The sequence below is a fragment of the Ambystoma mexicanum genome, chromosome 4q (genome assembly GCF_040938575.1).
Source record: "Ambystoma mexicanum isolate Mex_15411 chromosome 4q, UKY_AmexF1_1, whole genome shotgun sequence".
NCBI lineage: Eukaryota > Metazoa > Chordata > Amphibia > Caudata > Ambystomatidae > Ambystoma > Ambystoma mexicanum.
The window spans coordinates 783,022,568-783,045,887 of record NC_090928.1 but is presented as its reverse complement, the minus strand read 5'-3'; the positions used below and the strand labels follow the sequence as shown (position 1 = coordinate 783,045,887).

The 23,320-nt window shown below is 46.8% G+C and overlaps 1 protein-coding gene across 1 annotated transcript in view; it reads right to left on the bottom strand.

The window, feature by feature from the left end:
* Positions 1-18,710, bottom strand: part of OTOR (otoraplin) — a 120,169-nt gene extending 101,459 nt beyond the window's left edge. Inside the window, exons 1-2 of the mRNA XM_069608349.1 lie at positions 18,486-18,710; positions 17,697-17,836 (exon numbers count right to left, since the gene is read on the bottom strand). Of these exons, the coding sequence (XP_069464450.1) occupies positions 17,697-17,836; positions 18,486-18,642 (297 nt within the window). The 5' untranslated portion in view covers positions 18,643-18,710. The remainder of the gene's footprint in view (positions 1-17,696; positions 17,837-18,485) is intronic.
* Positions 18,711-23,320: the final 4,610 nt, after the last annotated feature.

Here is a 23,320-nt window from a genome sequence, read left to right as displayed (position 1 = left end):
ACTGAAATATACGATGCCCCACTATTTCAGTGAAGCATGTAGTGAACAGCTAATAAATCCCCTGAAGAATTTCCAGAGATTCATAATAGTGAATTAGGTAAGAAACATGTTGGGTTAAGATTCACACTCCTATTTGTAAGGCGTGTGACACTAGTAGTTGTTGGTTAAGGGCTGTTTTGAATAAGAAAAAACAACTCACCTACACTGGGTATATGTATTGTTGTTTTGCATAGATACTGCTGTTTTTTAATGTATATGTATGAACTGTTTTAAATGTTTGATAGCATCATCAATTTTGTAATGTTTTAACAAGCATGTGTCACTTTCTCGAACTGCACTTTAAACTCACTGAGTAGTGAAAAGGCAATAACAAATGATTTAGGTTTTTATGTGCATTTGTGATAATAATAAATAATGAATTTACTATGGGTATTTAGAGTGAGGCAATCGAATTAATTATCCCCTGCACCACAAAGAATTACACACACACACACCACACACATATATATATATATATATATATATATGCGCAAACTTTGTTTCATTTTGTTGTGTATAACGTTTTGAGGAGCTGCAGGAATAATGTCAATAAAAGAGAAATTAATTTTAGCTTTGCTCATAAGTTATTTTATGGATGTGCTGATTAAGTTAAAATGGCATGGCTTAATGTATGAGTTTTATTTTGGCTTTCGTTCATTGATGATACTTTAATGACTTTGCATCTTAATAATGTAATGTCTTTGTATTCGTAGTCCAGCACCCATAGGCAAAGATTATAAAGATAGTAATAAACCATAGGTCATCATTAGAGAATATGTCATTTGTTTTATGATAAAGTGATATACAATTCTATACATTCCAACACCAATAGTGTAATAGCTGGAAAAACAATCTTCAATTTATAAGTAGAGATACATTGTTTTTATGGGAAGTGAACACTCAGATTTTTGTCATAATTTATGACCAAGAGTTAGGAAATCACATTTCTTCCAATCAAAGTATTAATGTTCTTTTTAATGTGGCTGATAAGAACTGTTGGATCTCAACTTTTGATCGTACTTTATGACCAAGAATTAGGAGACCGACATCATGGCCATGTGTTTGGCCTTTTGGGATTTGCGAGAACTGCTTAAAGCACTACCAATATAGAATATTATTTTCTAAAATGTGAGTATTTACACAAATTGAGAATGTGGATGTTTTTTGGCCTTGTCAAAGTCCAGAGGGCGAAACACATGGCAATGAAAATGAGAGCTGTCTATAGACGCGCATGGGAGGATGGTGGAAAAGAGGCTATTGTTGCACTGTTATGCTTTGCTATGTCTTTTCATGCTTTGTTATGCTTTTTATGCATTGTCATGTCTGTCGGTACCCTCTCATGCCATTTCAGGCCTTGTTTATTATGTATTTACTTTTATTTATATGTATATATAGCGCATAGGCACAGGCCTGCAGGCATAATAGCACCGACATGACAAACACGTAAACAAAAATCACACATATAGAATCAGATCAGGTGAAAAAAATGCCAACTCAATAAAATAGAAGTGTTTTCAGATCATGCTTAACTTGGGAAGGGACTGGCACATTGTCAGATCAAGTGGGAGGGCATTCCAGTTGTTTGGGGTTGCATAGCTGAACGACCCCTGAGCCACCATCTCGAGTTTAGCTCTAGGCCAGCATTATTAGTTACTCTTTGGCGTGCCATGTAAGGCTACATTATGTGGCATGAGGCTATGTTACAATATATTAGGTCAGGCTACACTATCGTGAAATCAGGGCCTGCAATGTGTAGTCAATTGTCTGGGACATCCATTCTGACTGTTCACTCACACCTCAAAGACCTTCCAACCACAGCACTACACACATCACAACTGCAGTCTGCAGCAATATCAGGTTAAGAGGAATAGGGTATTGTCTACCACAGTCGACACATGTCGTATGCTTCTCTGAATGCATGTTAATAGCGATTCGTAAAATAGAAATGTGTAAAATGTTTACCATTCTGCCGTGTATTGTGCACCAGCTGGACAGATAACTGTGGAAGGAACCTGTGGCAACGCTCTACTGAATTCCTGCTCCCAGGGGCAATGCTAGCTATCAACTACCCTTTCACACTAACCGGCATCACACTACTCTGCACCACCCACAAACTAACTCCCTCCATGCCAACCACCATCACCAAAAGCTCAAAGCACATGACATGCATAACTGCATGATGGCGACTGGGTCAACACACAAACTCGCACTTGATACCGAGCATACACACCCCATTGTATGCCCAGCCAGGGTCTACCCGGCCAAAGCACCTCCAAAAAGAGAGCCAACCCGTGTGCATCAGCATTGCAGCAACAGCTACCTAGCTCTCCTCCCGCTACCCTTGCACGTTTCCTAACACAGTGTGTGTTTCCTTTTCCTCTGGAGGCAGCTGCAGTTTTTGAGGGGAAAAGTGGTATATTACATTGGTTACCCGATGCTGATTCTTAAACGAAGGACAGTTATTAACGTAGTTCGCATCTGCTCTGTACAATGCGCACCAACGGACAGACGGACATATTCGTGTGGAGGCAAATGGCATTCAAGTGGTTCCCATGTTTAGAGAACATTGGGACGAATAGACGAGGCTGCTATTACACTTCACAGTGGGAGAAGGGGGGCCGTGGAAGAACGCGAAGCGTTTCCCCCGGGGTTATTTTGACGCTGCACAGGCCAGCGAGGTGGCCTCCGCACAGAGTGTCTCCCTAGGGGTATTTAAGGGTCAGGGAAGGTTCGGGAAGCAGGCGACGGTTGGGGACTTAAGATTGATCAGTCCTGGTCGCCTGCTCCCGAGCCTTCCCTTAGTTGGGACAGTGAGGGGGGTTTGGAGTTTGAGGTGAGGAGTAGGGCAGATTAGCTTAGTGGGTTGTTGGGTAGGTAGTTAGTTATATATATATATAAAAAAAAACATTTCTAGCGGAGGTACCGTAAATAAGGTACCTCCATTTTTCTTACCTGTTTGCAGGCAAGCGCCGTTGGTGGTCTGTTTTCGGGAGCCGCTGTGTGACCCTCAGCCCTGATCCCCACTGGCAAGCCTTTGGCCAGGTGGAATCAGGACTCGGATCTCAAATAAGGCCTGGCATCCATGTCTCAGGCCCTATAAGTCCTGGCATCCACGTCTCAGGCCCTCTTGGGGCCAGTCTTGGCGCCTTTGGCGCCAGGCTTATACACAGTGAAAGACATCTGCTCAGGGAACTACTTTATTTAGGCTTTCATCCAACATGGAGGCATCCACATAGCTTGATTCCTAAGAACCAAGCTATGCGGTATAGTGTTTTGGGTGTGGTGGCCTAGGAACTACTTTACCTGGACTACTTTGCAGAGGCTATTTAAACCACACCCGAACAAGACAACACGCTTCGCGTTACTTTGCAGCTAGCAACGTGACGCTCACCGTGTCCAGCTTACTCACGAGCCTGGGAAATCAGAACCTGCAGAAAGACAAAAGAACATCGTTAGCAGCAGCATCTTACCTGCGATCTCCATCCTTCACTGCTCGCAGCTCCTGGGTAGCTCCATCGGATCTGCGCTCCACCCGGACCAAAGGACCTGAAAAAGGAAGAAAAGACATCATTAAAGGAAGTATTAGAGACATTTCAACCACTAATTGCTTAAAAGACTTACCTGGCTGATCGCCTTTTGGCTGGCATCGCTCCGGGAATCCACACGCGCTGGAAGCACACCGTGACCTACGAAAAAGGGAGAAAACACAGGTCAGCGAAGACAAGACATCGCACTGCTGCGCAAAGCACTTACTTACCGCATCATAGCGCTTACTGTGCGCCATCATTTACCGGCGAGGCCCAGCTTAGCCAGTTCGCCACGCGGACGCCCCGCACATCTAAGGGAGATAAAAAGAGACATTATCAAACAGAGAAAGGCATGCAAGAATAACAACTCAATAAACAGCAATAAGTCCTACCTGAAAGACATTACTTGGTCCGCTGTCAGTGAAGTAACTGGACCCCACACGCCCACGAAAGACAACGTGCCCCTGCCCAGAAAGCAGGACGGTGAGCACGCCAACTTTTACAACAAGGTGAGAAGAGGGCCCAGAGGGGCTGAAGTCATACGGGAGGTGGGGGGAAAACTTGCCTTGGTCGGCCAGTCCTAAACACAGTCCTCCTGTATTTCCAGGCGGAACTTTCACCGAGAACCATACCAGGGAATCACTGAGAAGGATACCAGCGACCAACTGGCTGGGTTGCGTCCCCGTGGATACCAGGTGAGCGTAACAGAATGCAAAGCCTACCATAACTAATCCACCTGGGCGCCATGGAGACAACCGAAATTGACGAATTGGACCAATCGTTGGGGGACCTTCGTGCCGAGGTTCATTCTGCCCGACAAGAGACTAATGCACTCCGAAGAGATCTAATAGTGACCAAAGATCGCACTGAGGAGATCAGTAGACAGTTCTTGCAATCACAGGCAGGACAGACTCCTCTGCCTGGGGGAAATCCATCGATGCAAAATCCCACCTCCTCATCTTTTACCCCTACTCCAGTACAGATCACGTTGCCTGGAACAGTTCCCCTGGCACCACCAGAAAGGTTTTCAGGTGACCCACAGGAGAATGCAGCATTCATAAATCAGTGTCGCCTTCATTTCCTTTGTCGCCCTGGAGCATTTCCAAACGACCAAGCTCGGGTAGCTTTTGTCTTATCATACTTGAGTGGAAGTGCAGTGGATTGGTCGGTGCCGTTGGTGACCCATGATGATCCACTGTTAAAGGACTATGGGGGTTCCAGAGAGAAATGGAAAAACTTTTTGCTCGCCATACCCAGGAACAAGCAGTTGACAATGAACTCTTATCCCTCCGGCAGGGGAATCAGGAACTTGTTGACGTACATTGCTACTTTTAATAGACTGGTTGCCAAAGCCAGACCAGAAAACAAAAGAACCACGTTGTTCCATCAAGGCTTGCAAGGTGAATTAAAGGACATCTTAGCCCACGTAGTTGATCCCCCCAGAGACTGTACCGAATTCATAAATCTGGTCGTGCAGCTAGATCACCGGTTGTAGGACCGAAAAGCAGATCGGTCCAAAACAGACTCTCGGGTGGTTTATGTTCAATCAAGGGACAACGCACCACGGGTGCCAGAAAACGCTATAGAACCCATGCAGATCAGAGGGATACGACCTCCATTAACAAAAAAAAGTGTGATAAAAGAAGACAACAACAACTTTGTTTGTATTGTGGAAAACCAGGACATTTCCAGAAGGACTGCCCAGTAAAACCCCCAAGGAGAACAGTCAGGGCAACAGAAAAGGATGAAGTTAAGGAATCGGAAAACGACCAAGCTCGGCAACCGTAGAGGTCAGTTTGTCGAGTGAGAAGAAAGAGCCACCGACCTCGCACTTTGCAATACCAATGGTCTTAATAAACCACCAACGGTTGTCAAAGATGCATGCCGTAGAAGCGTACATTGACAGTGGAGCAGTTGGCAATTATATTGATCAAGAGCTGGCAGCAGAGACGGGGCTTCCTTTATGTTCCAAGTCAACCAGGGACAAGGTAACTACCCTAGATGGGACAGAAATCGCCTCCGGACCTGTACCCCAGTGCAGAGCTGGAGTAACCTTGCTGTGACCGGATGGACATCAGGAGTGTATTTCGTTCGATCTCATTAAGGCACCTCAGTTCCGGTTAATACTAGGGATGCCATGGTTAGTAGCTCACAACCCTTTGATAAGACTGGCGGGCATGGAAATTAACCTTCTCCGGTGACTGCTCTCTGGCCTGCTATTATCCAGAGCCAGAACCCGATTTCTGTATCTCCAAGACTCCCAGAACAGCAGAATCTACCCTAGGAGTAACTAATACCTTGCCACATGAATACCACGATTTTCAGGACGTATTCCAAAAGGACCAGACTAACACATTGCCGCCGCACAGGCCATATGACTGTCAGATCGACCTTGTTCCTGGTGCACAAATCTCTTGCGGCAGGATCTACGCTCTCACTGAACCAGAAAACCTTCATTTAAAATCCTATTTAGACCCGTACCTTGCAAATTGATTTATCCACCCATCAAAGTCCCCGGCTGCCAGTCCTTTGTTCTTCTTACCAAAGAAAGAAGGGGACTACTTGAGAACCTGTATTGATTACCGCACAATAAACCAGATCACCGTGAAGAACCGCTACCCCTTGCCACTTATCTCTGAAATGCTGGACCAAGCCAAATATTCCCAGATTTATTCCAAATTGGACCTTCGAGGAGCGTACCACCTGGTCCGAGTTAGAAGCGTAGATGAGTGGAAAACTGCTTTCTGTACCAAATATGGCTTGTATGAATATCAAGTCATGCCTTTCGGGTTGTGCAACGCTCCCGCAGCGTTTCAATATTTCATGAATGACGTCTTGCGAGAATTGATTGACGTTTGGGCCTTAGTGTACATAGACGATATCTTAGTGTACTGAGCCTCGAAACAAGATCCTTTCAGGCACGTTCGTACTGTCCTCACCAAGCTCCGTCAACATTGTTTATATGCAAAGCTTGAGAAATGCTTTTTTCACATCACCGAAGTAGAGTTTCTTGGTTTCATCCTTACGCCAGGAGGCATCAGAATGGACGTACTCAAAGTAGACACCATTCTAAAATGGCCATCACCAACGTCTCTGAAAGGGATACAGAGCATGCTGGGCTTTGCAAACTTCTACCACCGGTTTATCCAAGACTTCTCTCAGGTTGTGCACCCGATAACTGTACTGCTACGAAAAAACAATAAAAAGTTTGCTTGGAAGAAAGAAGCGGAAAAAGCTTTCCAGTAACTGAAACGAAGATTTATCTCCGCCCCAATCCTGTGACATCCCCGTCCAGACCTCCCTTATGTCGTGGAAACTGATGCTTCCAGTATGGCAATGGGAGCTGTCCTTTCACAGAGGGACCTAGAAACTGGCCAGCTGCATCCTGTGGCCTTCTGGTCAAAAATGTTCTCACCTTCGGAGATTAATTACGCCATCACGGACAAAGAACTCCTGGCCATCAAATCCGTTTTCAAAGCGTGGCAACACTATCTTCTGGGGGCTAGACACACCATTACAGTCATCACAGACCACCGAAACCTGCAATATCTCAAAACAACAAGGCCCAGTCCTCGCGCCAGTTGCGGTGTGCCCTTTTCTTCACCGAATATGACTATGTAATCACGTTTCGACCAGGGGTCAAGAATGGAAAGGCTGATGCCTTATTTCATATGGGCATCAATGAAAAGGTGTATACAACCCCAGACCCGGTACCCATCATACCTGAAGACAAACTCTTGGGTATCACGACAGCCGTAACACTAACAGAATTACGAAATGAAATTCGATGGGCGATGGACCCTGATGCTTTCCTCGCATGGCAAACTCAAGGAGAACAATATTGCATCAAGGATCAATTGACCTTCTTTAGAGACTGGCTATATTTACCCAAGAAGGAATTACAACAGCATATTATTTCAGATTATCATGACTCTCTGATCGAAGGACACCCTGGGATCGCCAAAACCTTATCTAAAGTGAAACCAAACTTTTGGTGGCCTACCTGGCATAAGGACGTAGTCCAGTATATTCAGTCTTGCGGTGTCTGCGCACAAAATAAATCACAAAAACAAAAACCATTGGGTCTCCTACAACCATTGGACATTCCTCCCGCTCCATGGCACACTCTTTCCCTTGATTTCATCACTAATCTGCCTCCCAGTCAAGGGTATAACACCATTCTTGTAGTCGTGGACTTATTCTCTAAAATGGCACATTTTATTCCTCTCAAAGGCCTCCCAGACGCATCCACCTTAGCAAAACTGTTTCTGGAGGACATTGTTAAGCTACATGGCTTCCCATCAGTTCTGGTCGCTGATCGAGGCAGCCAGTTTGTATCCAACTTTTGGAGAAAATGTTGTGCAATGGTGCAGATTGACGTCCGGTTATCTACCAGTCACCATCCCCAAACGGACGGCCAAACCAAGAGGAGCAATCAGGGCCTCAAGCAGTATTTACGGTGCATGCTGCACCATGAATTAAAAGATTGGAAAGACTTACTCTGGATAGCCGAGTATGCATACAACAATTCCGTACATTCTAGCACAGGACAAACACCTTTTTACACCCTGTATGGCAGGCATCCACGTACCTCGGAACTCGACCTTCCAGCCAGCTTGGAAATGCCTGCAGTAAAGACTCTCCACACAACCATCACTCAGGCTTTCAAAAAGGTGAAGGAACATCTAATTCATGCTAAGGAAAAGCAAATGCACTTCGCCGACCAACGTCGGAAAAAGACCCCAGACTATCAAGTGGGAGACAAGGTTTGGTTAGCCGCCAAATTTGTACCCATCAAAGGGACCCGGACCTTCCATCCACGATACTTAGGACCCTATACCATCAAGGCAATTAACCCGGCATCCGTCAAATTGGACTTACCACCTAATCTACAAATCCATCCGGTATTTCATGTGTACCTCTTAAAACCAATGCAACCCGGTACATGAATTGAGACACCACCAAAACCCATACTCATTGATGGAGAACCTGAATTCGAAGTCAAAGGCATCCTGGACTCTAAATACCCTAGAGCCAAGTTATATTATCTCGACTGGAAGGGATTTGGACCCCAAGATAGATCCTGGGAGCCCAGTGAGAACATCAACGCACCACGTCTGATCAGGAAGTTTCATCAGAACTTCCCAACTAAACCTGGACCAGACAGGAATAACACCGTGGGATGGGCCTTGGGGCTGGGGGGGTGCAGTCAAGACCCTCAGCCCTGATCCCCCCTGGCAAGCCCATTGGCCAGGTGGAATCAGGACTCAGATCTCACATAAGGCCTGACATTCACGTCTCAGGCCCTCTTGGGGCCAGTGCTGGCGCCCTTGGCGCCAAGCTCATACACAGTGAAAGACATCTGCTCAGGGAACTACTTTATTTAGGCTTTCATCCAACATGGAGGCATTCACATAGCTTGATTCCTAAGAACCAAGCTATGCGGTATAGTGTTTTGGGTGTGGTGGCCTAGGAACTACTTTACCTTTGCTGAGGCTATTTAAACCACACCCGAACAAGACAACATGCTTCGCGTTACTTTGCAGCGAGCAATGTGACGCTCACTGTGTGCAGCTTACTCACGAGCCTGGGAAATCAGAACCTGCAGAAAAACAAAAGAACATTGTTAGCAGCAGCATCCTACCTGCGATCTCCATCCTTCACTGCTCGCAGCTTCTGGGTAGCTCCGTTGGATCTGCGCTCCGCCCGGACCAAAGGACCTGAAAAAGGAAGAAAAGACATCATTAAAGGAAGTATTAGAGACATTTCAACCACACATTGCTTAAAAGACTTACCTGGCTGATTGCCTTACGGCCGGCATCGCTCCGGGAATCCACACACGCTGGGAGCACACCGCGACCTACGAAAAAGGGAGAAAACACAGGTCAGTGAAGACAAGACATCGCAGCGCTGCGCAAAGCGCTTACTTACCGCATCATAGCGCTTATTGTGCACCATCATTTACCGGCGAGGCCCAGCTTAGCCAGTTCGCCACGCAGGCACCCCGCACATCTAAGGGAGATAAAAAGAGACATTATCAAACAGAGAAAGGCATGCAAGAATAACAACTCAATAAACAGCAATAAGACCTACCTGAAAGACATTACTTGGGCCGCTGTCAGTGAAGTAACTGGACTGCACACGCCCACGAAAGACAACGCGCCCCTGCCCAGAAACCAGGACGGAGAGCACGCCAACTTCTACAACAAGGTGAGAAGAGGGCCCAGAGGGGCTGAAGTCATACGGGAGGTGGGGGGAAAACTTACCTTGGTCGGCCAGTCCTAAACACAGTCCTCCTGTATTTCCAGGCGGAACTTCCACCGAGAACCATACCAGGGAATCACTGAGAAGGATACTAGTGACCAACTGGCTTGATGGCGTCCCTGTGGATACCAGGTGAGCGTAAGAGGTCTCTGTGGAGCGGAACGTTTCGGTCCGCGGCTAAGGGGCAGGAGGTGGGTGGTGGTGCACAACAGGGCCAGGCACGCGTAGTTTTCAAGTCTCTGTTTCGGGGGAGGGTTAAAAGGTACTGGCGAGCATTTCTCTTTGAAGCGTTTCGCTTTATTGGCATCCCGTTTCCTTTTTCTGTCAGCCTGCAGCTCTGCGTCAGGGGCCCAGTTGTTCTCGCGGATATCTACTTTTCCCATACGTTTGAGAGTAGGAACAGGACAGCAGGGGCAGTGCAGCCTGCTTTAAAGGTGCTGTGACATTGTTGTGTGCCTTACAGTGTGGTGTGGCTCACACACTGCCAGGGGGCAGTGTGCTACGGACGTTTTCTCGGCCCCAGTGTGACTGGGCTGCTGGTTTTTTGTGTGTTATGTGCCTATGGCAATTTAGGTGCCAGGGTACGCGTTTGTAAGGGCAAGGGTAGTATTTAGGTGGGGGTGATAAAAAACATTTTTTTTTAAATGTTTCTCTTTTTATATGATAATAGGTTAGCTGTTTACAGCCCTATTTTCTGTCTGGGCTATCCCATTCCTAGGGGTATTGGTCCGTGTTTAGGTGCTGGCTTGGGGGCTTAGTCAGCTAGTTGAGCACGATGGTGGGCCAGGGAGCCAGTAAGAAAGGCCTGGTTGATGCTAGGGCTCTGAGGGTGGCCCTGAAATTATTAGCAGGGCATCTAAGGCCCAATTTGAAGGGGCGGTAGTGGAAGTAACGGGAGAGGGGGAGGTAGGTGGTGATAGGCCGCAGCGTAGAGTAGCGGCAGATGGAGCTCTCGCGGCAGTGGTGGCGTGCACCCTTGCGGATGGTAGAGGGGAGGCATGGGAATCGAGGGGCAGTAAGTTTAGAAGGGAGATTGACAGGAGAGCATCCAGAGGGGAAATGCATTTGGGTGAGGAACCACTTAGGGTTGGGATTAATAACGACCAGGTGGAGGTGGGGGATATGAGGATTGTCCAAAAAAGGGCAGGTCAAGAGAGCCACGTCAGTGGGGGTGATGGGATGCAGAGTGGGGCATCAGGACAGAGGGGCAAGCGTGGAAAATACCTGCGGAAGAGTGCAGGTAGGAGAAGGAGTGAGAGATCCCCATCAATTAGTGAGGTTAGGGAGGGGCGTGGAACGCCCCCCGAATAGGAGGATGGTTAGCGGAGGGCGCTGCGCAGCCCCTGTTGTTCAAGAGGATGAATATGGAGAGGGTTTAGGAACGAACCCTACTCAGTCAGTGCGAGGACAGTCTAGAGGGTGCAGCACGGCCCATAGCGATGAGGATCACAGGGTGGAGGATAGCACACCTCGCCCGAGGGAAGAGGACCAGGAAGGGGTTTCTGCAGCCCCGCCGAGAAGATAACAAAGGAGTGGCGGGTGGACGCTCCGGGCTCACAAGAAGAGGATCTACACGACACAAGCATGAGCTTGCATCAGCAATGGTATTTCAGCGGTGATAAAGTTGGGATTGAGGATTATGTGGGGCAGTGGGAGGATGAAGATATTAGGGCGTAAAGGAGGGGGGGGATGAGAGAAGGGGTTCCAGGTGGGTTTGTGAAAGAGCGGAACGGGGGGTTTGGGGGGCAAGAGGTCAGGGGAACAAATGGCTGGGTGAGACTGCTGACATGTTTTGTCCCCGCAGTAGGAGCCCAGTCAGAAAAGAAATGAGGAGCATCGGAGTGGAGGTCAGACCGCAGACAGGCGATGGCAGGTCGGAAAGAGGTGAGCGGGAAAGGGACTGGTCAGTTGCATGGCAGAGGGGGGATACGAGAACGGGGGCAGGAAATGAAGGATCTGGTCTGCATGGGGCAAGGAGAGATATTGGTGTACAGGCTATTGGAGCCTCGGGGGATGAAAAAGGTAATTGCTCGGTGGAGGTACAAACGGACAAGGTGGTTGAGCCATTGGTGCTCGAGTTACAGGTTTCAAAAGAAAAGGAAGATGAAGTGATGGGCAAAGAGAAAAAGCTACCTTATATGGGCATTACAAAACCTTTGGGGGTGTATTTGATGGCAGCAACCAAGGATAAGATTCAGGCAGGGGAATTTGTGGATGGGTTTAAGCTGCTTCATAGGGAAGTGAGAGTAAAGGAGGGTTCTAAGGAAGAGGAGAGAGAGGTGGCCTCGTGCCCAAGAGTGTCTGTGACAATTGAAAATTGGACATCGGCATTTATTATTTACGCCAGTGTCTATTGTGAGAAATTTCCAGAGCGGTGTGTGGCTCTGCTAAAATATATGGATGTGATCAGGAAAGCGTTTACAAGTTTTGGGGGTTTTGCGTGGGTGCGTTACAATGAGGAATTCAGAGCATGAATGGCTGAGGATAGGCAGGCTGTTTGGGGTGAAATAGACATGGATCTATGGCTGCAATGGATGGCACCAACAAGGCCTGCCCCTACGTTGCACACAGCAAGTGGGCTGCATGTGCCTTTCCGGCCCTTTCTTGGTCGCCCTGCCAAGGAGGGGGTGGGGGGAGGAGGCAGAAGGCAGTCCTCAGCAGCGTGTTGAGCATTTAATAAAGACGGCTGCACAAGGAATTTCTGTAGGTTCAGACATGAATGCAGCAAATGTGCAGGGAAACACCCTCTCACTCAGTGTTTCCAACAGGGAGACAGGGGGAGGGGGAGAGGATCTGGCAGAGGGGTTGTGGGAAATGGCTTTTACTCCAATTAAATTGGATGTGCTGGAGAAGTGGTTGGAATTCTATCCGGACAGGGAAGAGGCTAGGATTTTGAGTGAAGGTTTTGGTCATGGTTTCAGGCTGGGTTATCAGGGGTCAAGGGTGCATCGGTAGGCGGAAAATTTGAAGTCAGCCAAAGAAAATGTTGAGGTGGTGAGACAAAAATTGGGCAAGGAAATAGCGGCAGGGAGGATAGTAGGGCCATTTGATGATCTGCCGGGTGATTTAGTTGTATCCCCGCTGGGGGTGGTGCCTAAGAAAGCACCGGGGGAATTTAGATTGATACACCATTTGTCATGGCCCGAGGGCATGTCTGTCAATGATTTCATTGCCCCTGAGGAATGCGGGATTGTATATGCAAGTGTGGATCAGGCAGTGGATTTGGTGAGGAAAGCGGAGTGTGGGGCCTTCATGGCCAAGTGTGACATTAAGGCGGCTTTCAGCTGTTTATTAGCGGGGCGGAAGGAGAAGGGGAGTGCGAAGAGATGCTAAAGTTGTTCCAAGTTTTGATGGGAGATCTGGGCGTGCCTTTAGCGGAGGACAAAACAGAAGGGCCGGCAGTAGTGTTGACATTTCTAGGGATTGAACTGGATTCAGTGGCTATGACCTCATGCTTGCCGCACGACAAGGTGAGCAAAGTGGTAGGATTGCTGGAGAAAGAAGTGGGGGCCAAGAAGTTGATGCTAGTGGAAATGCAGAGTTTGGTGGGGCATTTGAATTTTGCAGGCAAGGTGGTGGCCCCAGGGCAGACTTTTTGCAGAAACATGGTGAGGTCTATGGCAGGAGCAAAGTGCCGACATCATTGGAAAAGAGTAACAGGTGCAGTGCTGGAAGATTGTAGAATTTGGCTTTGTTTTTTGGAGAGTTTTAATGGAGTGTCCATGTGGTTGCAAGGAGATCCAGTGTCTTGGGAAGTGCAGATTTTTTCAGATGCAGCAGGCGCAGGAGGTTTTGAAGTGTTTTGAGGAGGAAAGAGGTGTGCGGAGAGGTGGCCATCGCTTTGGTTGAAGGATGTAAGGAGTATTGCATTCCTGGAATTTTTTCCTTTGTTGGTGGCAATGGAGTTGTGGGGGAAGGAGTTACAAAACAAGAAAGTGAATTTCAACATAGACAATGAATGTGTGGTCTATGTAGTGAATCAGCAGTCGGCAAGAAATCAGAGGGTGGCGAGGCTGATGAGAGAGTTTGTTTTGCGTTGCATGGAATGGAATGTGGTTTTCAAGGCAACACATATGCGAGGTAAGGATAATGGCATCGCTGATGCGTTATCTCGTTTTCAATGGCAGAGATTCTGTGGATTGGCTCCAGATGCGGATCAGGAGGGGCAGAGGATTCCGGAGGAGCTGTGGAAAATAGGAAGCTGAGAGCGCTTTCATTGGTGGAGGGTTCTCTGGCTCCGGCATCTAGAGAGGCCTACAGGAGAGCTTGGGAGGATTTTATAGAAGGAGGAGCTCGTAGTTGGAAAGGTTGGGGGGATGCGGAAGAGCGGAGAAGGGACGATGTCACTAATTTCCTATTGAGGTGCATGGATAGGGGCTGGTCTAGAGCAACTATAATGGGGAAACTGGCAGGGAATGCTTTCTATGGGAAGTGGTTTTAGGGTTTTCAGCCGTGCAGGGTAGAAATGTCAAGCAGGATGCTGGAAGGTTGGGCAAGGGAAAGTAAGAGGGAAAAAGATAAGAGGAGACCGATATCGGCCGAATTGCTTGTCAGGCTGTGGGGGGGATTTGCTGGTCGGCCTGTGAAGGTGAATTGTTCGCAACTTGTTTTACTTGGCTATTCTGTGGGGCCTTTAGGGTTTCTGAGTTGGTGGGGGGGAAAAGAGGAGTAGGTGGGCTGCAATGGGAAGATGTTCAGTTTACTGAGTTAGGTTTGGACATCAAGATCAGGAGGTCTAAGACAGATCAAAAAGGAAAGGGCTCTTGGGTTTTGCTGGGTCGAGGGAGTAAGGATGTATGCCCGGTTCAGACAGATTTGGCTTGGAAGGAGCGTTGTGGGGGTAGGACAGGTTTGGTTTTCCAGCATGAGAAGGGGGAGCCACTATCAGCGCAACAAGTTCTGGGGGTACTATGGAAAGCTGGGATAGCAGTGGGGAAGAATGTGGAGGATTTTGGAACTCATTCATTTAGGATGGGGCAGCATCTGAAAGTAGTAGGTTGGGATATTCAGAGGAGAAGGTGAAAAGTCTGGGGCGTTGGAAGTCAGGGAGATACAAAGGGTATGTCAGGGATTTGGGCAAAGGGAATGTTTGATAAAGTTTTCAGAAGTTAGCTGGAAAGTTGCATTTAGTAGTTTGTTGTTGATTTGTAAGTGATTTTGTCATTTCTTTTTCAGATGCTGCTCGGAAGCCGGGGCAGATTTCACAAATTTGGATCGTGGGTCATTCCATTGTTAAGTGGGTGGGGAAAGAAGCTGAGAAAAGTGTTTTTGGCAGACAATTGGGTTCCAGCTATAAAAATGTTTTGGTAAAATGGTCCGGTTCAGGGCAGCTTGGCTGGGATTAGTTACTTCCTATGTTTGCGGGGTTGAGGGAACGCTACGGACCTCCAGATGGGGTGATTATTCATGCAGGGGAAAATGACCTGGTAAGAGATATGGGTGTGGCTCTTCTGAGGAAAATGAAAAGGGATTTGTTATGGGTCCGTGAAATGTGGCCTCAAGCATCAGTAGTTTGGACTAAGTTGTTGCCGCTGAGAGTTTGGAGAGGAGCGGGAAGTGAGGGAGCAATAGAGCGGGCAAGGAAAGGGATAAACAGAGAGATGGTAACATTTTGGGCCTTGGTGGCGGTACAGGTTTTGGACCACAACTAAATAGTTTATGAAGGGTTCATGATATTTAGAGAGGATGGTGTCCACTTGTTAGTTTTCGGGAATAGTTATTATATGGTGGATTTGAGCTGGTTGGTGGGAGATATGTTAAGGAGTTGGAAGTAAGGAGAACTGGTTGGGGTGGGGCAGAAAGAACACCTCGGTGGAGGGTTTTTCTGGTGCTGGGGGCATGGCCCCTTTAGATGTGGAGGGAGGGAAGCACAATGGGGGAATGGCGCGGGAAAGGATGGGGATGGTGCTGTTTGCACAAACGGGCTACCCCGGGGGAACAGGTATTAAACCTGAAGGGGCATGGCCCCGGGGAGAAAATGGGACGCCTTGAAAAGTGGTAAGGAGATGGTAGGGACCAAGGCATGGTTAGGGAGAAAGTGGTTTTATTTATTTATTTAATTTTTCCGTTGTTGGGGAAATGAAAGTGTTAATTATTAATTGGTTGTTTAAAACAGTTTGTTAGTTTATAAGGCCATGGAGCCAGGTAAGCGTTTATTTGTAAGCTTTGACCTGTCACATTAAAGCAACCTTTTCCACTCTAAATCTGTCTGGGTTTTTGTGCGGTAAGCCAAAACAGGGCCCCCGGGGGGAACGCGAAGCATTTCCCCCCAGGGTTATTTTGACGCTGCACAGGCCAGCAAGGTGGCCTGCGCACAGACTGTCTCTCCCTAGGGGTATTTAATGGTCAGGAAGGTTCGGGAAGCAGGCGACGGTTGGGGACTTAAGATTGACCCGCCCGCCCACCCCCATTTTCTTTTGTTTTTTGGGTTATTGTAGGTTCCTGGTTTTAATTTCTGGGGGGGTGAGGGTGGCCTCTTTTAAGGTGGTTTCTGCAGGGTTTATTGATTATTTAAAATGTTTCCTTGGAGTTTGAGCATTGGTTCAATGTTTGTATTGTTTCGGTAGTTTCGTGTGACAGGTTGGGGCATTAGTTTTGAAAGTTGTGATGTATAATATCTGTTGCTGATGTGGCAGGTCAGACTGGCTGCAGGTCATAGGTAAGAGGAGATTGGTGTAGAGGGGAGTTTTTATGGGTCTGGGAAGTTTTTTGGTTGCCGGGGGCATGGCCCCTTTAGATGTGGGGGGAGGGAAGCACAATGGGGGAATGGCGCGGGAAAGGATGGGGGTGGTGCTGTTTGCACAAACGGGCTACCCCGGGGGAACAGGTATTGAACCTGAAGGGGCATGGCCCTGGGGAGAAAATGGGATGCCTTGAAAATTGGTAAGGAGACGGTAGGGACCAAGGGATGGTTAGGGAGAAAATGGTTTTATTTATTTATTTAATTATTCCATTGTTGGGGAAATTAAAGTGTTAATTATTAATTGGTTGTTTAAAACAGTTTGTTAGCTTGTAAGGCCAGGGAGCCAGGTAAGCCTTTATTTGTAAGCTTTGACCTGTCACATTAAAGCAAACTTTTCCACTCTAAACGAGTCTGGGTTTTTGTGCAGTAAGTCAAAAATTCATATTGCCAGTATCTATGTTATGCCCGTGAATTATTGAAAATAATTCAGGCAGGCGACTAAATCCCTGTGAAATATGGGGTTTGCATCCACTGCATTAGGCACATGGAGTGGGGCACGGGAAGGGAGGGGGTTTGGCCAGGTTTGAGCAGTGTCTGTGCAAAATATTTCTGAAAGCGTGGGAACACATGAGCACCAACATCTTGACGTTGAATTTATTAATCACTGAACACCTCATAGACCTTGCCCCCACGATAATCAGGGACTTGCTAGTGACCGCCTTCTTATTCTGAGTGAAAGGGGCAAGGCCTAGTTAATGGAGACTGACATTTATAAGCGTCTTAAATAAATGGAACTAAACACAAAAATATATAGCATGTGAATAAACAGTGCGTGTAACCCACCTGGCCTTTCAATTGATAACTAATCACTGCGCCTGAACCATGCTCCAAAGCCAGAGTATGCAACCTTTGGCTTGCCAGATGTTTTGGACTACAACTCATCACATCCCTAGCCAGCGCGGGCACTGGAGGAAAATGGGAGTCGTGGGGCAAAAGAAATTGAGAGCCACAGGTTGCAGATCCCTGTCCCAGGGAACTTCTCGTTCCCACACAGTTGCTCTCACACACACCCCTCGGACAACATGGACTAGTAGAGACCCCGCTCTTCAGACGTGAACTGTGTTTGTAGTAAGAGGCGATGCATTTTCTGATAACGGTTTCAATGAAACACGATTGTGACTTACACTGCCAGCCCAAAACTCGCCGGACTCCTCCTCCTTCTCTAGTTTGGAATAGACGTAGATCAGGTCCCCTTTCTTCAGATTAATAAACCTGCAGTCCGGAGCGTTGTAATCATCTTCTGCGCTCGCAAGAGAAATGGCGTCTGCAAACACAAAGCGGGAACTTTTAGAGTGGCCGTGGAGCGTGCACGCAACGTTACCAACTAGAGCTGCGCTGCTAGCAAACAGTGCCACTGCCACAGACCACTGACGCCTCTTCTCAGCCTCCAAGTACAAAGCACACCCCGAACTGAATTCCTATCGACGCGATAAAAAACACACACGTGGCGTTATGACCAAAATCCATAGGGGCACATCTCTACGTCATAGGTTCGCAGCCCGTCGGTTCGCGAACCTGTGAAGTACAGGTAACCCTCAGCGTAACTACAATATTACTTTCCATTAAGGCTATGCGCTGAGCAAACTGCATTTCATAAATAACATGAACCAGGTGGATATAACGAACGATGTGTATTTACAGGTCTTTACAAGAGCATGTAACAAAAGAACTAAAAAAAAAACAAAAAGGGTTGATGTTTTAGTTGATAAAATAAATAGCCGGTAGAAACATTCAGAGATATGTTTAAGGTGTATAACGGGAATCAGACCGAAACTTTTCAAAAACAGGAAGTGCTGCTTCCCGCCGCATGCTTTGTTTGGGTTTCTACACGCATGCATTAAGACTAGACAAACACAGACACTTCCTCGGCACAAGGCGTCTTTTGAAGCAATGCTGGCATCAGAAATACTCACAGACGCACTCCTCATCAGCGCAGAGCTTCCCTGTGGCCAGTTTGGGCATCACAAATCCCGCGGTAGCGCCGTGTATAATTCCCAAGCACAGGAAGATCGCCAGAGAGCAAACAACGCGTGCCATTTTATGCCGTTTAGTTTCCCCCCTCTCTTCCATAAGAGTCTGTATCGCAAACAGCCAGCAGCTCCGGTAACCCCCTTTCCTTTATGCAGGAACGAACATCTGGACAAATATACCCGACCAATGAGAAGCGACTGGATGAACATTCCAGAGGTGTGCATCCTGTGAGCGATGGGGCACCAGGGCCCCTCGGCCTTATTCTGCCACCTCCCACCACCTGCGGGAAATGCAAGCGTGCACTGGCCATCGCTTAGAGCAGCGTTACTGAAGGAGGAAACTGCAGCCAGCCCCAGAGCATGAATAGGCCTTTTTTTTAATGCAAGAAACACAGAAACTAATATCTCTTCTGCCTGCAGAACCAAAACAATAATTCATACATACAAGGCTTTTAAAAGAAACCACATGGTTCCATAACTTGTTCCATATGCACTAGCACATTATCTGCTTATGTGATACCCAGGGAAGCTCAGGCGGGGACCTGGTATGTTTGCACTCAGGCGTAGCCAGGTATCCGGAGCCACATTTTTCTCATTTTCACGGACAACTGCAAATGTGCCAGGCAAAAGGCAGTGTACATGCGTATACACTACCGTTTCCCTTCCTTTCGCGCTCCGCCGTGCAAAGTGAGTAAACGCTGCCAGCATGCCTGGCAGCCTATACTTTTAATTGTGAACGCTGCTTACCATGTTGCCCCACATGCTCGCATATTGGACAGCGTTTAATTTTACTTGTGTACATTACTTCCCATGTGCAAATGGGAGCGCATTTGAAATTGTGGCATAACGTAAATGAAAAGCATAAAAGCATTGAGTAAGGCCTTTACGACTTTCATTCAGGCCACCTTTTCATTCATTTGTATTGCAGAAACAAGGGGTGGAGGGCATTTGCACTAACATGGATGTTCATGCCAGTGCAAATGCTGGAGATCACTATCGGTCTGCCAGTTTTATGCACCAAGTTCGCATGGCAGGCAGCCTTCACATGCAAAATGAAACGCGATAAGCAAGCTTGTTGGGGAGCGTTTAATTGTAATTGTGAACGCTGCTTACCATGTGCAGATGAGCAGCTGTTACTCAATTTGCACGCGGAGTGCAACAGTGCAGGGGGAAAAGGCTGCCTACCACCTGTGTGTGCTGCTTTTGACCCTCACATTTCCACACTGCTGTGCAAATAAGCAACATTTGGCAGCGGGGACCTGGCAACGCTTGACTGCAAACGTACCAGGTCCCTGCCATCTAATTCCATTTTGGAGCAACATGAGGTCCGTGGTAGGCAGAGTTTACAATGGATTCCTATGGGGTCTGGTGCATAAAGCAGGCGGACTCCAAAGGGATTTCCAGCATTTGCGCCGGCATGAAAAGCCATGCTGGTGCACATGCTGGAGCATTTGTATGGTGTAAAGGAATGTAGGCTGCGGAAATATAAGTTGTGTTCCGCCCTTCCTCTCCGCCAAACAAATGATTGAAAATGTGGTGGGGCGGGAATGAAACGCCGTTCATTCATTCATGTTACGCCACAATTGAAAATGAGCTCCATTGCCTTAGCCATAATGATGATAATGCTAATAAGTCATTTATAACACGCCTGTAGACAAGAGTCCTTGCCCTCAATCATCACCTAATCGCCCTAAAACCCAATTGCTGCTCACTATGATGCCTTACCTCTAGTGTTTGTTTGTGAGCTGGCTTTTAATAGTTTAACCTTCTAATTCTTTCATCTATGCACATGTGTGAATGTTCCATTTCTTAATTCGTTGCAACAACTCACTGCACTACCTGCCCAGGTAACATACTCTTTCTGATTTAAACTGAGCCTCTTACTTCTTTCTTTGAGTTCTGCTCTGAGCTCCGTTCTTCACTAACTCTAGGTGAACGGGACCACATTTCCCGAGATACCCCGGGAAGCTTCAAAGCTGTCCCTCCTCAAGGCTAGCCTGTCACTCTGAGCGTTCCAGCCTCTCAAGGAACGTCTAGTAAGTTTGCATTTCAATATGGGCACATTTATTTATCATTCTGATTTTCTCCTTGCTAATCGCCCACTTGCTGCCTCAATTACACCATGAGTTCTGAGTGCATTATTTTGAGATAACATTCTCTATCTTAACAAACAAGATGTCACAAGATCTGACATTTAATGATAATCCCTGAACTCCCCCTAAACACGCTTGCGACGAGCCCCGACTGTTATGTGCCTTGCTCGTTCTGTCAGAATATAAGAAGTATCATCTTTATTACAGAAACATGGTTGACTGATAACTCTGGCCCTAAAATTGTAACCCCTAGCCCGCCCCCTTACCTGCTTACCATCGGTCTCCTTGTGAAGGTCTTCTGCTCAAACGTTCCCTATCACCGACTGCTACCGTTTCCATTGCTCTGAGCTGCTGACCTCCTAATCAAAATCTATCAGATGAATTAACTCTTAACATACATGATGATGATTGCTTGGATTTGGTCAGCTAGACTGCTTAGATTTTCCACGCTGGCCTCTTTTTCGAAGACCTTGTAAATTCTGTAGGGGATGATATAATAATAGATGTAGCTGGGTATGGGATTCTGGGGGATGGATAGGATACAGCTTAGTTGTGTATATAATAAAGCTTTGTTGAAGTCCATGACATTTTGGATTTCCTTCATTCAATATTTATGTTTTTTGTCTATGTGTTGTCTGTTGTTGTCAGGGTGTGAGGGGGGGGGGCAATTCAATGTATTCTTTATGGTAACTAGACGCGCTATTGGAGAGAGCACATTTTGGTGGTGTTCTGATATAATTTGGATGTATGCAGTTGGGTATTGAATGAGATGAGTTCATTTACAGTATGTAGCTGGAATGTGAAGGGGTTAAACTGTTTATGTAAAAGGAGGAAAGTGTTATCCAGACTGTGTCGAGGAAAAAGTTGACATAGTTCTGTTGCAGGAAACTCACTTAGTTGATGGCACCGGAACTGTATTGACTAATGCTAATTTTGCAAAGGTTTTGTTGAATAGCTACTCATCTAATTCTAGAGGGGTTGAAATTATGTTGAGAAAAGGTTTTAATGGGTGTATTGATAAGGTAAGTATGGACCCTGAGAGGCGTATTATCTTGTTGGATTTAAAATGTGAGAGTAGAATGTTCACATTTGGTTCTGTCTATGGCCCTTGTGCAGGGGACAGAAAGTTTTTTGAGTCTTTAAAAGAGATGTTGCGTTACCTGAGAGGCGGGTCCATCATCATTGGTGGTGATTTTAATTGTGTGCTAGATCCTGTGATGGATAAGTCCTCCTCATGTAGTTTCACGGGTCAGTCATCGAGCAGGGAGTTCAGAGATTTCATGGGACTCTTTGATTTGGTCGATGTTTGGAGAAATTTACATTGGAATGATAGGGAATTTTCGTTTTACTCATCGGCACGCGACTCGTATTCGAGACTTGACTATATCCTTATGTCGGATAATTTAGCTGAGGTGGTATTGGAGGCGAAAATAAGGGAACGTCACCTTTCAGACCATTCTATGGTTACTGCAAGGTTGTCGTTTGGTTCTGATCGAAATGGTGTTCATAGATGGAGGCTGAAACCGTTTGTGCTGACAAACAGGGATGTCTTGACAGCATTGGAAATGTTTATTCCGAGATATTTCCAAGAAAATGTGGGATGTGCGGATAGTATGGTGGTTTGGGACTCCTTTAAGGCTTGCGTTAGAGGAGAGCTAATGAATTGGACTGCTAGGGTTTGGAGGGTTGGTGACGCAAAACTGAAGAAACTGGAAGAGGAGCTTGGTGAATTGCAGAGAACCTATGTGTTGTCAAATGATGGGAAAATAAGGGCTAGAATGGAAGTGGTCAAAGAAAAGTTACAATGTGAGTTGAATTCGCAGGCTGAAAATGGGTTGTATTGTATGAAGCAAAGATATTGGGATGGGGGGGATCGTGGTGGGGAGAGTCCTGGCTAATAAATTAAAGAGTTATACGGAGAGAATGTATATCCAGAAAATTGTGAATGACCACGGTGATATGCTGGTCAAAAAGGGTGACATTGGTGAGTGCTTTCGCTTATTTTATGCAGATTTGTATAGAGAGGATGTGTTCCCGCAGTTGGAAGAGTTGGATGCATTTTTTGAGAAGATTGTTCTTCCTGTTATATCTGCGCAGGGTAAAACATTTATGGACAGTCCTATTACTGTTGAGGAGGTTACATTAGTGATTAGGGATCTCACTAGAGGGAAGTCTCCAGGTATGGATGGATTGACTGTAGGTTTCTATCCGGAATGTATAGAGATATTGGCACCTATTCTGTGTAATCTGTATAATTGTATTCTACAAGAGGGGAGGCTATGTGTAACAATGAGGAAAGCTATAATTACGTTGATCCCGAAACCGGGGAAAGATGTGACAAGATGCTATAATTACAGACCTATTTCTTTGCTTAAAGGAATGGTTCGGTCAAAAAATGTTATTGTCCCTGCGGGTCGGCCATGTGTTTTTAAGCCTAAATCGCTCGATTTTACAAAAAGTTCCTATGGACCTGACCCGAGTTTTCGTCCATTAAACGCACGCAAAAACAGACACCGGGAGCTGCCATTTTGTGATAATCCTATCACTTGCCCCATCGCCCTGGCTGACCTGTTTTTGCGGCACTAAATCATATCCCCCGCCTCTGAGCCTGTCATCAGCAGACGCGTACCGCCCATTTCACAACGCCAAAGCACGTCTCGTGTCAACAATCGCTGCGCTTCAGCT